General features: G+C 40.2%; 1 protein-coding gene across 3 annotated transcripts; it reads right to left on the bottom strand.

The window, feature by feature from the left end:
- Positions 1-20: 20 nt before the first annotated feature.
- gabrp (gamma-aminobutyric acid type A receptor subunit pi) lies at positions 21-7561 on the bottom strand. 3 transcript variants are annotated; one of them, XM_049737055.2, is made up of 11 exons: positions 7261-7561; positions 5221-5308; positions 4621-4686; positions 4431-4543; positions 4296-4363; positions 3972-4189; positions 2466-2548; positions 2125-2262; positions 1901-2053; positions 868-1061; positions 21-788 (listed from the first exon to the last, which is right to left on the bottom strand). In XM_049737055.2, exons 3-11 carry the CDS (start codon positions 4671-4673, stop codon positions 456-458), a joined length of 1353 nt encoding a protein of 450 aa, XP_049593012.1. In that variant the 5' UTR covers positions 4674-4686; positions 5221-5308; positions 7261-7561; the 3' UTR covers positions 21-455. The 3 variants fall into 3 exon arrangements, with proteins under 3 accessions (XP_049593012.1, XP_049593003.1, XP_049592995.1); XM_049737046.2 differs by lacking the exon at positions 5221-5308; XM_049737038.2 differs by lacking the exon at positions 7261-7561 and having other exon boundaries at positions 4431-4686; positions 5221-6293.
- Positions 7562-16675: the final 9114 nt, after the last annotated feature.

Here is a 16675-nt window from a genome sequence, read left to right as displayed (position 1 = left end):
AAACAAAACAGCACATCAGCTTGTCCTGCATCACTGTTTTATTATTCTAATGTTACATGCTGTGAAAGTAATTACAGGACATGGTCTTGTACAAACAACGTATTAAAAACAGCAGAGAAAAGGCAGTCAGATGGAACAGACATTTCTTTAGTTGTTTTGTTTTTCTTCTTTTTACGGCTAGTTCTTTCTTGCGTGATTTTGCCAGTCAATGGACAAATTGCAGGCTTGGTAGAATGTGTGATGTAATCTAAAGACGGTTTCTGATACTGGCAGCTGCTTTCTATTCGTTTGTGGTCTCTTCATCTGGTTGAAAGTTGTTTTTCTTACATATCACTTCTCAACCAAAAGCATGTGCGATCACTTCAGATCCAAGTGACTGGCCTGACATCTCCATGGGGAATGCAGAGCAGCTGCGGGGTGCTGAAATGAACTCAGCAGCAGCTTGCGAGGAGCTCTCAGTGAAAGAGATAATAAAGCCAGTAGAGAATATTGACAAAAAGGAATGCCATGGGGAAAACGGTGCGGGCATGGCGATCGATGTTGTGTGGATTTTCCACAATAAAGATGGATACTGCCTTCTTTGAAGCATCCTTCACTGATGACAGGCTGCAGCCTTGACCTTTTTTTTCCTGCTTGGGTTCACCGGTGGCCTTTGTGTCACTGTTGGGCGATTGTTCTGTAGGCTCCTCGGCGGCGGCGCTTACTTTCACAGAATCCTTCGGTTGGGTGGAGCTGACGACGGGGATGGAGCCATTTCCGCTGGACTCGTTGAACTCTCTCACAAGATCCTAAATAAAAGGACAGTTGCTCTCAGTATGGGAACATTACATGGATATATTTTTGGTGATCTTTGCACATTCGACCCACCCTGTGTAAGTCCTCTATGGTTTGGTGTTGCATGGTATAGAAGTGAGCACAGGCATACTCCAACAGAGCACCAAATATGAAGGTAAAGCAAATGCCCAGGTAGACGTCTATGGCCTTAATGAAGCAGTTGGCATTTGGTAGGGAGGTGCGAGCCCCCATCATCAGAGTCGTCATTGTCAGGACTGTAGTAACACCTGTGAGCAGATCAGTTTCATGTAAGTGTGACTCTTTTGTTCCCTACCCTTACCAACTCATGAATTAGCTCGTTATTTTCATGCATTTTTCATACAATGTTAGTGTAGAGTCCGAGATGTGGTCATCTAATGTCTTTCTTGCGACACAAAAACTCATTCTATTTTGGAGTGCACGTTCATATGATGCTGGTCTATTAATGTAGTTTAAACACAGCTCAATCTGGCATTTCTTACACATGCACACTGCTGTTTATTGAACTCAGCTCACATGTGACCATCTTAACTGCAACAGTCGTCTCTTAGGCATGTCTCCCCCGCACCCCACTCTCCAGGCATCGCTAATTGATTTGTGCTAAATCACTGGTACACTAATGTAACAGTTGTATTAAACGTGGGTTTATTGGTCATGTTGGAAGAGTGATGCACAAGGGTGCCGTAATAAAACCGTTGTTGAGTTACCGTTTCGGACGCGAGATAAGTGTAGCAACAGACAGCAACCAAATCCCACACATCCAAATAACAATATACGGTAAACAAAAGAGGGTTATATCGTACTGTAGACACTTTTATATTGCACTTTGATGCTTCTAAGTATATTTAATGATGATGCAAATGAATGATGGCATCACACACAAGCTTTGTAGAAAAATTCAGAACCAAAGTACAAAGCTTGAGTGTGATGCCATCATTCATTTGCATCATCATAAAAGATATTTAGAAGCACAATTATCAAGCACGGATGCAAATAATTCCTAGGAGTCAAATAACAGAAAAGAAAAAAAAAAGAAAAGAAAACAGTTTTCAATTCCTTATGTGACTGTGATTAATTCGTTACTAACCAATGCAGGTCCTGGCTGGTACAGAGGACTGGCTGATCCAGAATGAGACCCAGGAGAGAACCACCAAGAGGGTGGAGGGAACATATGTTTCCAAGATGAAGAACAAAACATTTCTGCGCAATGCAAAATGCAGCACCAGCTTGGGGTATTGTCCTGTGAACAAAGGCACACCCTTAACCCTTGTAAAATATAGCATCAGTCCCAAGCGTATGTAGCAGACCTACCAGTCTCGTACACAGCCTCTGACACAGATGTGTGGTAGCTCTCCACGCTATACTGAGCCAGCCGCAGTGTGTCCAGACCCTTCACTGAATCATTCCCTCTGGTCCAGTAAAACACTACATCCTGCAGATTGTAGCCCCCTGTATACACACATAACACAACACTCTAAATTGAGTTTTGTTGACTCTTAGCCAACCACAAGCCTTTGCATCGCCAGTGGTATACTTACTACAACGATGTTTATAATGATGATGATGATATTGAGGAGGATGGTGATGATAGTAGCCATCTACACAGTGAGACAGTATGATGGATGTGAGTGAGTTGGGGTTCAGTTACTCACAGCTTTCTAGCTGCAGGGTGCACACCTGTCTGTCCATGGGGTATTTAGTCAGGTCCATGTTGCAGGCGATGGTAGCTGTGATGCTGTGGAGACAACGTATTCTGATTTTCCATACAGATTACATGTGTTTTACATTGAGAAATGCATTTGAGGTGTATTTTCATATACGCATGTAGTTTGACAGTGCAAATAGATAGTGAACTTACAACTTAAACCTAAAGTTATTGTCTGATAAGGAAACCAATTGACACATAGACTCCTGGTGCCTTGCAAAGCGAGAAGACAAATGCCCCCACCCAGTTTATGGTTGCTTGAAGGTGTTAACAGTTCCTGGCTGGAGACGAAAGTAGTTGCCCCCTATTGTGACCATTCGCCTCAAGGGGAACAGAGCCCAAAGCCCACAGAGGCATTTGCAATTAGTCAGTTTGCACATTCAAGACGGACCCAAAAAGCCGTCACGGGAGCAGAAGAGAGAAACACGAGGAAGGACGCTCGTGCGGATAGAGTCGTGCGGATGCAAAGTAACAAAGAAACCTCAGCATGATCAGGAATAAAATCTTTTTCAAACCAAGATGCATGTGTCATGAGGAGTAATTTTCCATCAGCCAGCTTTGCCGGAACGGACCCACGCCTCTCAAAAAATACACAACATACTCAAACAATAGATTACAGCGTTAAAGTTTACATGTCGTGCAAATTCTTGCTAATCAAGGACCTGTAATTAGTTTTAATTCTAAAAAGCTGAGAAGTTCTATTAATTGACTTGGGCAGTTTTCAAGACAATAAAACTAATTGTGCAGTCAAAATAATTCTCTTCCACAGGGACGGGCAAATGCATGGCGGCCCGTGCCCACGTTCTGAGTGAACCCCTCATTAAAAAACTGATCAAATATTGTATTAAGGGCAGATTCTAAACATGTAAAAATACTACAGTGGACCTCTTTCACCTCTTCTCAGTAAAAAAAAAAATATATTCTCTCAAAATGGCTTTTTATTAGGGGGGGGTAGCGGGTTTTTTTTTTTGTGTTTTTTGAAGGTTTTTCTGGGGTTACAAAATTTGCACATTTTTTTGTCAATGTATTTCAATGGGCGTCCATCATAGACAGATTTTTCATTTTTGCGAGCCGGTACTCCCTATAGACAAAAAACATGGGGGTGGGGTTTAATCAATCAAGGGTTAACTCCGCCAGTTGCCCATCCCTGCTCGAGAGACTAATAACAAAGCCACCATAGGGACACCTCTTCATGTCTAGGTGGGTTTTATTTCACAGGGCCCCAACCCAGATTATGAGACCAGCATATGCCGTGGCAACGGCTCACGCTTGGCTTACGTAGTGTAGCAGGTGGCTTTACCATTCTAAGCAACTGCGATTGTAATCAAAACTCACACCTCAGAACAAGATTTCTCTTGCTAACTCACTTACTCTGCATATTTTTGAAAATGTACAATAGCTTCCTAACTTATAGCCTCTGTGTTTTGTATGAAGCAAAACTGGAAGAATGTACCGTAGTGCATAGAGTACGGTCCCGTTGCTGAATATGCGTATGAGGCGGTTTTCCACCGTCACATCATGTAGGAAAGAACGCTTTGAGTCAGGAATAAAGGTGTCGGGGATCCAAAGAAGTGACACCAGGCGTCCATCCACACTGACACTCTCGTTCCCTGGGAACACCAATCTGGAATCTCGCCACCGTTGGCGCAGGAAGATAGTTGCAGTGTAGTCCTGAAAAGCAATATCTTGGTGTATTAAATCAGCAATTGTTTTTTTTTAGTGCCTCATTCTCACAGACACATTATCCCACTCGAATAAAATAGCAGGAATAGTGTACCATATTGATTTCAGAGATGGCATCGATGCTTGCAATGTCAAGACTCATCCCAATTTCCACAGGGCCCTCTGTCAGGGAGACACAAGAGGCTTTGGCAAACAATTCATGAATAAAACTGATCAAGCTTGGTTCTACCATTGAAATTGGGTCTAAGGTAGCGGTTGTATCCTTTCATTAGCTTCTGAATGGTTGGCAGGAGCTGAGAGTCGTTCCATTCCCCCCAGTTATGGCCGGGGAACATACTAGCACTGGGGACCACAGAGAGAAATGCAAATTCAATTTCAACACTCTTTGTGACACAAATTGTGGAGTTAAGCTGTCTCACCTGAGCGTGAAGGTCAGGCACATGGTCAGCAATGTAGGCAGCTGGACAAACATTTTGGATCAGCAACTAAGCAATGACAAATGTGAAAGATGCTCATTGTTCATAAATCGGTATGCATACAGTTTTTACAAAACACGAAAGCGTCACAAAATACCAACGCTCATGGCTGGCTAATTTACAAAAAGCAGAGAAATATCCCAGAACAAGAACCAGTAATCACAACAATAGCCGATATCCAAGCAAGTGTGTCTAAGATGAAGACCTTGCTAGCACGTGCCTATGATTCATGCATACTGACTAAAGAAACAAACTTCTCTCTGTCAGTGCAAATGAACCAGATACTAACATCAGGCACCCACAAACAATGGCTAACCCAAGTTTGAACAGTTCTTATCATGAAAGGCCCCACAAAGTGAGCAACTCCATCAAACTACTAACTACCTCAACACCACATGGAAGCTCCTTTCAGGCCTCATAGCAGACAAATGAGTAGGCATATGGATCAATACATGAGCAGAGCACAGAAACACCAGAGGAGCAAAACACCAACTGCTGGCGGACAGGGAAATCACTCCAGTCTGTAAAACCAGAATCATCAACCTGTGCACTGCCTCGGTCTTGGAGGATTTCCAGATCCAGATTCACAAACTGGTGATAGCCAGTCAGCCTGACATAGTGGTGGTGGATACTGTAAACAGCAGAGAACAGCAGTCGTAATGAAGGTAGCAATACTGAATGATAACAACATCTGGAAAAAGGAGCATGAAAAGCTGGAGAAATACTTAGAGCTGAAGGAAGAATGAAAAAAAATGTGGAGGGAAAAGGCAACAGTGGTGCCACTCGTGACTGAGGCATTGCGGACAGTTACCTCCAAGATGGATGTATGGCTCCAGATCCTGCGCAGAACCCTAAAGCTCCGAGACTCTACACATTGGCTTGTATTTATTTTTGTGAAAGCTGTATGTGTGCGTGTCACTCGACGTGATGCTTTGTGCACACGTGTGCCACATCACGGACGCATTACAATTAACATCAGATTTTTGTAATGTGAATGAAAACATAAAAAGGACATGTATAATGGGAAAACTGAATTGGGCATCATGCCCTGAAGTGTGGATATTGTCTGCCTGATTTACTGGTGGTTTACATCTCGCTGAGAACTAGATGTAAACCAGCTTGCCAAAATTTCCGCGGACTGCTTTGATCACCGCCGAGAGCTTTTAAATGTACGGTAAATTCCGTGATCACGGAATCATTGATTTCAAGAGGGACTAATTTGTGCACTTGTATCTGCTGAGATTGAAAGGCAACACATGAAATTGGTGCAGTTTGGATGAGGCTTTGTAATTTTTTATCGTTATGCACTTTGGTCTTTACCGCTCTGCAAGAAGCATATTTTAGTGGGCAACTACTATTTGCTCAATAAAAATTACCTTTATTATGAACTTCCAAATTTGAAATCATCAATAACTTTTTAAAAGCAGGATGTAAAGCGTGGCTGTTTTAGCATGAGAGACATTTACATTTAAAATCAATGTTCAAAATAATTACAAATTAGTTTTTGTTTAATTGTGGCTTGACTCTCATTGATCAAATCACATTATAATTATTAGTATTTAAACCTGCTTTACCTTTTTTTTTTTAACTATAATAAGACCGATTTTTTTTATACTAACAGTCTAGGAAGTTAAACAAATTACAATTACATGAAAAAAAAAAAAAAAAAATTTAGAATAGTTGGGAGTTGGACCCTGGAATGGATTTCGGGGACTTAACAAACTGACCAGCATGCATATTGAATTTGGGATTTTTTAAAGGGATGTGATGCATCAGCCAATTTAATCATTTGATCACGCAACACTACATTTTGTCTGTCCTTTTAATATGTGGAAAACCTACACTGCTCTACTCCCACAACTGCTCCAGAACTAGTCCTTCGTGTGTAAGTAACACATAAAGCCGGCGAAGCGGCATGAATTTTAAATGGTTGTTTCGTTTTCCTGTTAGCGAGCTGCATGTGACAGGGAAAGTGTCACCTGCTGATTTATGGCACCATTGCCTCATGTTTTATTCACAAAGCTAACCCGATAACTAATTCTACATCGAAATCATCAAGAATGTACCAGTGTTGCAACTTACTCCCTCTTACCTCTGCCCTCTAAATGAATCTCCCTGTCACTAATTGACTTTTTTTCTCCCTCTTCATCACATGCAAAATAGGACTGGTTTTGGTTTCCAGCAATTCCCAAAGACGTGGTCTTGTTACCGAAGGCAAAGCTGTTCTAGCTATGTATTATTCAGGCAGAGGTGTCATTCTAAATTATGTTTATGGCAAGAATGATTTCCCTTGCTAATGGCTGTTATGAGCGTTAAGACATATTACGTAGGTGCAATTTGTTTCTCTGCAGTCAGGTAGTGTATGATAAATTCGTAATCACATTTTAATTTTACTGTTTTCATGAATTTTGTTAAGCTTTCCATTTCAGTCTTTGTTTCTTTGTGTTGCTTCCCTTAATCTTTACTAACTCAAATACATAAAACAGCCCTGTCTGTGGATATCCACTTTGCATTATAATGTTTTTACATTATGGCAAGAGTTGTAATTTTGACATTTGTTCTTCTTTTCTCTCTTTTTCTTACCTTTCTCCGTGCAGCACCAAAGATCTTCAGGATTTCTTTGTCCACCTGTTCTTCTTTTGCTCTCCTTTCTTTGTTTCCTTTTCCAGTTTTGGCCTGTACCCTGGCCAGTAAAAGAGATTTGTGTCTGTTGGTTATGATTGCATCCAAGTGTCAATCCACCAATGAAGCGCTCATTTGGTCCTGGTGTGCTGGTGATGTTGCTTGTTTGACTGTGTGCGCATCTCCCTGCATCTCTGCACAGCTGCCGTCATCTCCCAGCAGAGCAGTTGTTGAGCCCCCACCTTCCTCCTCACCCCTCCCTCTTTTGTACCGTGTCCCCTTCGCTCCTGCCTCGCTCAACTCCACTCTCAAATGAGCATGAAGCTGAAGTACAAATACAACATGTCCTTTAATCCCTTTGACAGTTCCCTCTCATTCTCATCCTCACACATTCTTCTGGTCCTCTGCACCCTGACAACCACCTCCTCTTGGACTTCTGATCACATCTCATCCCCTCAAGCATGCCTCAACTCTAAATCTGTTCCTTTCCATCATTGTCTTCATGTGAATGCTTCCCTTTTAGCATTTTCATTGAAGTGCTCACAACACTAGTCTTTTATGCACAGCAATCTTCCTCACCAGAAAATGTGTCTCATTCAAAGCTAGGTGGGTTGTGGAACTCATGTTGAAGTCTGATCGTTTTTTTTCATCATGTCGTCGTCAACTCACTCTTTGCCACGTTAGTAGACAATATTGTTTTTTTACCCCCGGCCATATGGCAACTTTGTTAGTGCATCCAATGTTGCTGTTTTCTACCCCCGCAGATTGAGATCTACCTACCTACCTACCTACCTACCTACCTACCTACCTACCTACCTACCTACCTACCTACCTACCTACCTACCTACCTACCTATCGATTCATCTATCCATCTATCTATCAATCTACCTATACTGTGATGATCATGCCATACATTTGCACCTCTCGATGAATTCCTTGTTCTCCAATGGCTCAGACCATGGAGTCAGTTTGTGTAAGAATGTTTTCACATTGGACTGAGTGTTAGTCAATGCTTCATTGTTTCCACAACCTTCATCCATCGCCGGAGTCAATATTTTTATCATTATTATTATTATTAAGAGTAAGATGTTAGTGGTTATTTGGTGCATCAAAAAAGCTGTCGCAAGGTTGTTTATTTTTAGACAATGCTCCTAAATTGCTGCTTTATTTTAGCAGAGTCTGTGTACTTGTGCCAAGAAAAGAGTACATTTCTTTGGGATGAGTACATAAACTGTGTGAATCATGAGGAGCGCTCATTTGCCTGACAATAATGTGAGAGAGGAATACTGTATATTTACGAAGTTTGAGAAATTATTGTCTGAGCAGAGACGTCAAGTAGGTAGATAAGTCACCGTTTGTGTGCGCCTGCTAGTATATTTCATCTGATTTTATTTTCTCACTTTGGCATCTTTGTCAAGAGTGTTTCATCAGCTCAGTTGTTAGCTCATATTTTCCTCATCTTAATCTGATTTGTGCTTTTCTTGTTCTGACCCGATTCCCTCATTTGATGGATGTATATCCCTTAGTGCCATAATTTAATATTTTTAGACCTGTATTAATGAAATAGACCCCTTCTCTAATAAGAGATGCAGTCAAAACTGAACATCCAGGCGCAATTGAAATGATGCCAAGGCGAATAGACCTGAATCGATAATCAAGTGCAGTCAGACTTTAACTTGCATATAAAAGGAGAGACTGCACTTATAATGAGGACGTTATGTCATGCCCAGCACAGTTAAATGCAGTGCAAAGCACACTGTAACTGTGCGCATGGGTGGAGCGTTTTTTTTTTGTTTCTGTTTTTTCCTTCTGGTATTTTCCCAGATGCACGTAAACGCAAACGAGCATTTGCGTTGTAGTGGGTGTGAACACAAGCAATTTGCTTCCCACCCTGTGGTAGTGGCTCATCTCATTCCCTCTAAATTTAGCGCAGAACAGGTGCATAGTTTACATCACTAGACAGGAGATTGACATGCGCAAAGCATGTTTAGAAGAAAATGCAAGATGATCGCCACTTTCGGATGAGGTCAAGTTGGTCAGAGTGGTCACTGATCACCACTGTGAAATGGGCAGAGATTGTGTCAGCCCATAGCTATGCCACCGCCTGTGGGCAATTTTAAAAACATCTTAAAGATGATAATATTAATAATGTGTCCAGTGAATTGATTTCTACAATGATCCAGAGGGTTTGGTGTATGCATTTGTTATATTTATGAATGAAATACAGTACATTCACATTCATCACACATAAGCTTGGTGTACAAAATCTGTCTGCTTGCAGTTTGATAAAATCCACCCAAATCATGCTAGACTTTGTCCTGCTTTTCGCAGGCATAAAATGTAGTTCTCGTTCAGCCACAAAAATGTCAGGTGTCAAAGAAATGCCGGAATGTCCAACAAGGTGCAGTCTGCGAAATAACAAAATACTAAAAGAGGTGTGCAACTGCACGGGAATCAGGATGTGTCAGTTTTTACGCCCGAGTGCACAGGCCCTGCCTGCAAAAATAGAGCCCTGAATGTGTGTCTGAAGTGTATCTTAATGCACTGCTTATTTGTCTAGTGGTGTATAACTGCAGTTGAAAGTGCAACCATTTACCCCGTAAAAATTGATGACAAATGCTACAATCTAGGATCTTACCTGCTAAATGACGGAAAGTGGAGAATGAAATCAAGCATTTTCCAAGAGAGTTTAAGTTATTGAAACTCTGAACATTGAATGCAACAAAATATGAATGAGAAAAGAAAAAAAATGCCCAAAACTGCAGCACGTTTTACACAAATGTTATATACACAAACTATATATTTTTTATACTATACAATTTGCACCGTCAAATTCACACTCTGTCTGGATAATTTGGTCCATTTCCCATCTTTGAATATTTTCTTATCCCTCTATTTCTCAGTCTCTTTCTCTTGGTGTATGTATGTGTGTCTCGAGGATGAATTAGCAATGATGAGGTCACCGTGTTTCACATATTACTGCCCTGGTCTTTGCATTAGCAACAGTGAATGGAAACATTACAGCCCACGCACTGGCCCAGTAATTTGCTGTCATGTGACAAATGCAAATGTCATTGGAGTGCACATTAAAGAAACGGGAATGACGTTCTCTTAAGTGATTGTGACGGCTACCATGTCCATAAGCAACATGTAAGGTATGATTTAATGTAGTATAGCCTTGTTCTTTACACTGAGTTGTTTATGTTTTTTATTGAACAAGATAAAACTGTAACACAGCATGTCATGTCAGTAGGTTTGCTGGCCTTCGACATTTAAAGCTTTATTTTATCAATCTTTAACCAGTTGCAGTTCCTTGGTGATTTCCCCCCCCTACAATCTGTCTGGTTAACAACAGTAACATTCTTCTTTTACTGTTGCTCTATACAACCTCAGTACTACCTCCTTTCACTTCTCATTTCTATGACTTGCTTTTAAAGTGTTTGTTAAGTTGCATGACAAATGATGGCAACCTCGCCAAGGAATATGTCACAGCAAATAAATATTTAGAGATTCAAAACTGTTTAACTTGCATTTCATTCCAGATAGTACACGAATTAATTATTGGCATCAAGAACCAGAAAAAGTAAAAAAATGCATGAAAATATTAAATTGAAAAATGTTAATGCCAATTCTAATCCTTCATATCAATCATTTAACAAATTGCTCTCGTAAACACATTCAGGAATAATTAAACAAACTGTGTGATTAAATTTCCCAATATTTCTGCACTCTCACATCCAAAGTAGTATCATTTTGTGTACCTAATCAACAGGTCTCAGAAGCCAGATAGTGTGAAGATCGGTTAACAGTGGATATATAAAGTCTACACACCCATATTTGAATGTGGTGTATAAGTAATAGACATCAATCATTTCAAAATGTCTTCCATATATATATATATATATATATATATATATATATATATATATATATATATATATATATATATATATATATATATATATATAAGTTATTACTACTAACTTCTGTTATGTTAGCCCATCAATGATGATTAATGTAAGCATTAAGGATTGCAAAAGTACTCCTAGTGCTGCAGGAAAACATGCACAACAAATAAATTGTTTAAGCTACAGGGGTGAACCTGGGGGCCCTAAAAGTTGTGGTTTATAGACCAAACATTACGGTACACGGATTTACTGTTTATTTACACAGCTGCCATGTCAATGAGTCTGTCTCTTTGAAATATTGTTCATTTAAATACATGTCAATGGGTTTAACCCTACGGCAGATGACATCTAGATTTAGAGTGTTCCTCTGGCCTCTCCCCAAAGGAGCCTACGCATCACCTACCTGTTCACATGAGCCTTGTGTGTGACAGCTCCTGTTACGAGAACAGCCCGGAAAGCCTCGTGTTGGACGTAAATGTCTACAATTCAAGTAAATGGAAAACTTTACTTTTGATAACAGAAATTCTATTTTCCGCTTCTTAAAGCTTATAGGTGTGAGATTGTTGCTTTGACTTTGAGCCAACCACTTAGGATTCAAAGGTTCAGGGGGATTGGATGTGACACTCCATCAATAGTTCAGTCAGCATTGTGTATTGTGATAGTTCCATGAGCAAAGCTACCTGATGAAATTCGGTAAGTGTGTTTGCAACTGGATGGCTGTTGGGACCAGTCAGCAGCAGGTTGATGCAGCATGGAAGTAGAAAGATAAACTCTACTGGAGAGATAGCTTTACTGGAACAGCTTGCACTTTCCTTTCCATTTTAGTACTTAACTTGCCTCAACTTCTGTTCCTCTTTCTACTAGTTTGTCAGAACTCTTTTCAAAGTTGATAAATTAGCCTACCCACTGTGAGCTGGAGTTAATCAGAACAGAAATTAGCCTCACCCCCTGAATGATGACAAATGTCATAACAGTCCGTAGTTTAAATGTGCTCATTTAGTGTCTCGTTAAAATCACAGCATGGATAAAGAAGCGAGTTGTTTTTCACCCTGTTTTTTCCATTCATGTTAATGGTCCACAGGTTCACATTCAACTCACATCTCATGGAGCAGTTTCAGCATTCGCATCTAATCAAAGTGAGTGCAGTGTTCATCCCAGACTCACACTGTTCCAGTCTGCTTATATCAAGCTGCTGAAGTGTGAATCTATCAACTGGCCAGGTGGCTCCTGCGGGATCCTGCACAGTGTCGAATCAGCCATAACCCTGGTAACTAACAGGCAAAAAAGTCAGTGACACAAGTTTATTATCCATGGATCTGCTTTACCTCCTCTTTGACCTCTATCAGATTTTTCATAAAATCGGTTTTCTGACGCATTGTTTCACCATCTCTTCTCCACCCGCCTCTAGCCAGGACTAGTTGTGTCACTTTCTCCTCTCTGCTTGAAATTCAGATGAGCAGAGTGTCAAGAGTGGTTATTGTCTAGAGCAGTTCATTCATTCCATAGGATGGAAGTGAGAACAGAGAATATGTTACGATGTCATTCTACTAGGGAGAAAACTAATGACCAGTGGTACCATAACTGACAATTCTATTGTATTTGAGAATTCTAACAGTTGTTGCTAAAAAAAAAAAAAAAAAAAAAGTGAGGAGTGTGACCAAAAACCTGTTGTTATGTAAATTATTTATTTAAAGTTTATTATGGTCATATCAATTGTCTTTTATCCTACATATAGTCAGTGGAAAAAAAAGATATAGTGAAAATTTCTTTTGAACAAACATTGCCATGTGAATGATGTATATTTAGGAGACATCCTGGTACAAACATTCGAATGTTTTTTCAAATCCATGCAGAGAGCCTTAGGGACACACTGGAGAAAAAAATAAATTATAAGCAAAATAATCGTGTGCTAATTTTTTTTTCAGTGGTTTCCTAAGACTTTTCCTCACTTGCTTCCACCAGTTCAAAAACTTCAAATGTTTTGTGTCGTTTTGGTAAAATACCTACTCAGGTTTGATTTGTTGCAAAAAAGCACAATAAAAAAATAATAATAATCTTTCACATTCATACCTTACAATTTCTTTAGCCGTAGCTTATCGTCTCTCGAGAAGAAGAAAAAATTGACAATAAAGATGAAATTGCCAATAAAGATGTTAATGATGTTAAACATGGCTTCATCAACGACTGGAAACTACAATGTAACATAGTTTTTTAATCGCGCTCTCTTATGTAGACTCAATGTTAAGGCACAAGGTGAAGCAAATTTGCTCACAAAGTGTCCTCAAGGAAGAATTTGGCCCTCTTTTGAATGTGTCTGCATGAGGGGGTCTGTCAAAAGAGATCTGCTGGACTCATGATAACTGTCGAGGGATTTTTCCCGCAGCAAATTCCAGACTCGATGCCGAGACTCCTCCACCCACACATATGCACATTTACATTTGGTATCTTTCCTGCTTTTCAGTACTTACAACACCAATTTGTATCCAGCAGTTAGCTCGGGAATTGATGAAAAGCCCAGTGGGACGTTGCAGCTCTAGACGATTGTGCCAACCAGTCTTCCTGGCACTGCAGTCAGAGTAATTAAAGTACACAGTTGCTACTTTGATGGGTAACAAGATTTGAGGCAGTTTTAGTTAAATTGCCAATTTCTGGATAACAGATGATACAAGTCATAATGTTACTGTCAAGTCTCTGGTGCTTCAATGCTATTCTCGAGCTTCTGGTGCTTGTCTCATGTTGTAGGTCATGGTGACTAGATGAACACCTCAACTAATTAACATTCCTTCGCTTACTCCCACATCTGTGTGCATGATGCATATTTCTTGTGCGATGCATCACCCATCTCCACGTGCACATGGTTCCTTCTTTACAGAAATAAAGCCTCGTTTTGCTCATTAACAGCCAAGGGGTATATATTGTCTGATAGGCTTATTGAAGGGTTGGCACCTGTTTCTGACAAAAATTCTGTAAATTTTGACCATTGAATCGACCTTTTCGTTTGTAAGCAATGGCACCCTTCGCACATCTAGCTCAAGATAAAAATCACCCTTCTACCCTGCAATTGTATAGCTCTAATGAATAAAAATGACACTTACTAGTTACTTGTTTAGTTAATTGCTAATTTAATAGCAGGCCTTTAATATTTTGGTTTATTTTCAAGTTTTTTTTTGTTGTGGACACCTGGGGGCACCATTGGGGGAAAAAGAGGGGAATAAATAATTAGGTTCCGTCTGCTTATGTGGAATAAAAACATTAATGTGATTTTTCACAGTCTATAAGAATAACCAAATGTAGTAATGTAAAGTGTAATGTCAAACTGCTTACCTGATTGCTTAGAGTGTGGTGGGTGGTTTGCTTGTGCTTGCCTGTGCCTCTGCTGCTTGCTGCTCTTGGCTGGGTTCGATTTTTATGTTTTTTGGACTTGGTGTGATTATCTAATGCGGTTTTACCTTCATATATTAGAATACTTTTCTCTAGGCACAGGAAGCAGCTAGCATAAAATGGATCGCCTGGGCATGGTCTTAGCCACATAGCGCATTTTTCCTGTTTTAACCAGTCATTGTTAAAACATGTCGAGCATTTATATTTTTTCTTAAGTGGCCCATCATCACCTCCTGTAGCACCCTCGTCATTTTTCTAGAGCCAATAAGGATGTGCACAAGTTTACGGACGTAGGCACGCAACAATTAAACTGAAATACACGTTTCGCACAACACTTACAAAAATCCGGGACATCTCATTGTCTCAGATTTTTTTTTCCTTTTAGGTTATTGATGAGACGCTTTAGGGGTCACCAACTTTTTTGAACCTGAGAGAAGCTTCATGAGTACTAATGCAAAGGGAAGCCAGTTTGAAATTACACACACGTTTTACAGTATGTTGGAGTTGAAGTAATCGTAGTGTGAATTTCAAGAATAACCACTACCTGCAGGTGACCCCTGATACACTGAATGTACATGTTTAGCAAACAGGTCAGACTCAAAGTATTTTGCTTAACCATTTAGTTACTTTAGCACTTTGAGTGGGAGTTAGTTCTTGGGAGGGAGATTATTGTACTCCTACCACTGGCAGTCAGCCTGTCCCTTTTCAGCCTTTCTGAGTGAACTTAAGGCAAAAATTGTGTTACCCCATAGCGGAGACTGATCACCAATACATGATGGATCAATGTCAACGCTCACATCCAATCCTACTTGTACAAGCAAGTGAATACAAATACTATGGTGGGCAATTGAGCTGTCAATACAAAACGGCCAAAACACATTATGGTACACTGTACAGTGTACGTATTACTAACAGCTGTCAAAGTCTTGAAGATAATGTTGTGGGTCTAATGACCAGTGAAAATAATGGTGCCCTTAGTGAATTCCAGATTCCCACCATATGTTACTGCATCTAATAATTTGCACTGAGTTTAAGATCAGGGGTTGTTTGAGAATAATTGTCAATTTTGTTAAACAGAGGCTGTGATTTACCTAAGTCAAATTCCTTGTTTGGCACGCTCAAACATGGCGAATAAAAACTCTTGAATCTTTTCACACATGTTCCGAATGTTGTTAGTCACCTAAATGTTGAACAGAGGCTGAGATCTACCGGAGTCAAATTCCTTGTTTGGCATGCCCTAACATGGCCAATAAACTTCTTGAATCTTGAATCTTGAATTGGTACAAGGGTTTAGTAGGGGTGTCACACTCATTGTTGTCACGGGCCACATTGTGGTCATAATTTACTTTAGAGGGCCATTATGGCTGTCGACCCAAATAGAGGTATGAATGTCTCATATTTTATACAGTATAAGCTACACAACAAACTGATGAATAACTAGTTTTGAAATCAGAGCGTAGTAAGAACTTTTCTAATTTTCAAAAAGATGAATGGTAATAAAAATTGCTAGAAACATCTTGTCACGTCTTATCCCCAGCCATTCCACTATGTGTCTGTTGTCATGGTTTCAGTCTGTGTGCTCGCCCCTCCCCTCCTGTGTGCCCATGATTAGTTTGATTATTCTCACCTACCTCTTGTTACCTGCCGTGTATATAATAAGTCCTGTCTGACCCTCCCGCCCCTTTGGGCCATTGTGTGTTGTTGTTGTCTTGATGTCTTTTTGGTTCCTGTTGTCGTTTAATGTCTTCATGTCCTTTGTGTCACGTCCCTGTCGGTTAGTCCTTTTGTTATGTCGTTAAGTCATGTCAGTTTGCCGAGTCTATTCGTTTGTTTTGCTGAATCCAAGCTGCATTTGGTCGCCCTGCTCCATCCGAACCTTGACACATCTCTATTTTTTAAGTGTGAAGACAACTTACTTAGTATTGACACAAAATTGATGCACAATTTGTCTTTATAATTAAACTGCGTGCCGAATTTGGCCCGTGGGCCAGATTCTGACACCCCTGTTCTAGAGCAATAAGTTACATACATCCAAATGTGACTGGAGGTTAACTTTGTTCTTCTAATTTCTGATCACTGTGGTTCTG

This window comes from Syngnathus scovelli, chromosome 1, assembly GCF_024217435.2.
Source record: "Syngnathus scovelli strain Florida chromosome 1, RoL_Ssco_1.2, whole genome shotgun sequence".
Taxonomy (NCBI): Eukaryota; Metazoa; Chordata; class Actinopteri; order Syngnathiformes; family Syngnathidae; genus Syngnathus; species Syngnathus scovelli.
Note: the sequence above shows the minus strand (reverse complement) of the source record. Positions and strands in the feature narration are given on the sequence as shown.

Excerpts from the sequence above, each read along its gene's own strand:
- gabrp (XM_049737038.2), bottom strand. The coding sequence starts at position 5,475 with ATGCCTCAGTCACGAGTGGCACCACTGTTGCCTTTTCCCTCCACATTT. Across the intron at positions 4,190-4,295 it reads CCATCTCTGAAATCAATATG|GACTACACTGCAACTATCTT; the intron begins GTACACTATTCC and ends ATTGCTTTTCAG. Across the intron at positions 2,054-2,124 it reads AGAGGCTGTGTACGAGACTG|GACAATACCCCAAGCTGGTG; the intron begins GTAGGTCTGCTA and ends CTTTGTTCACAG.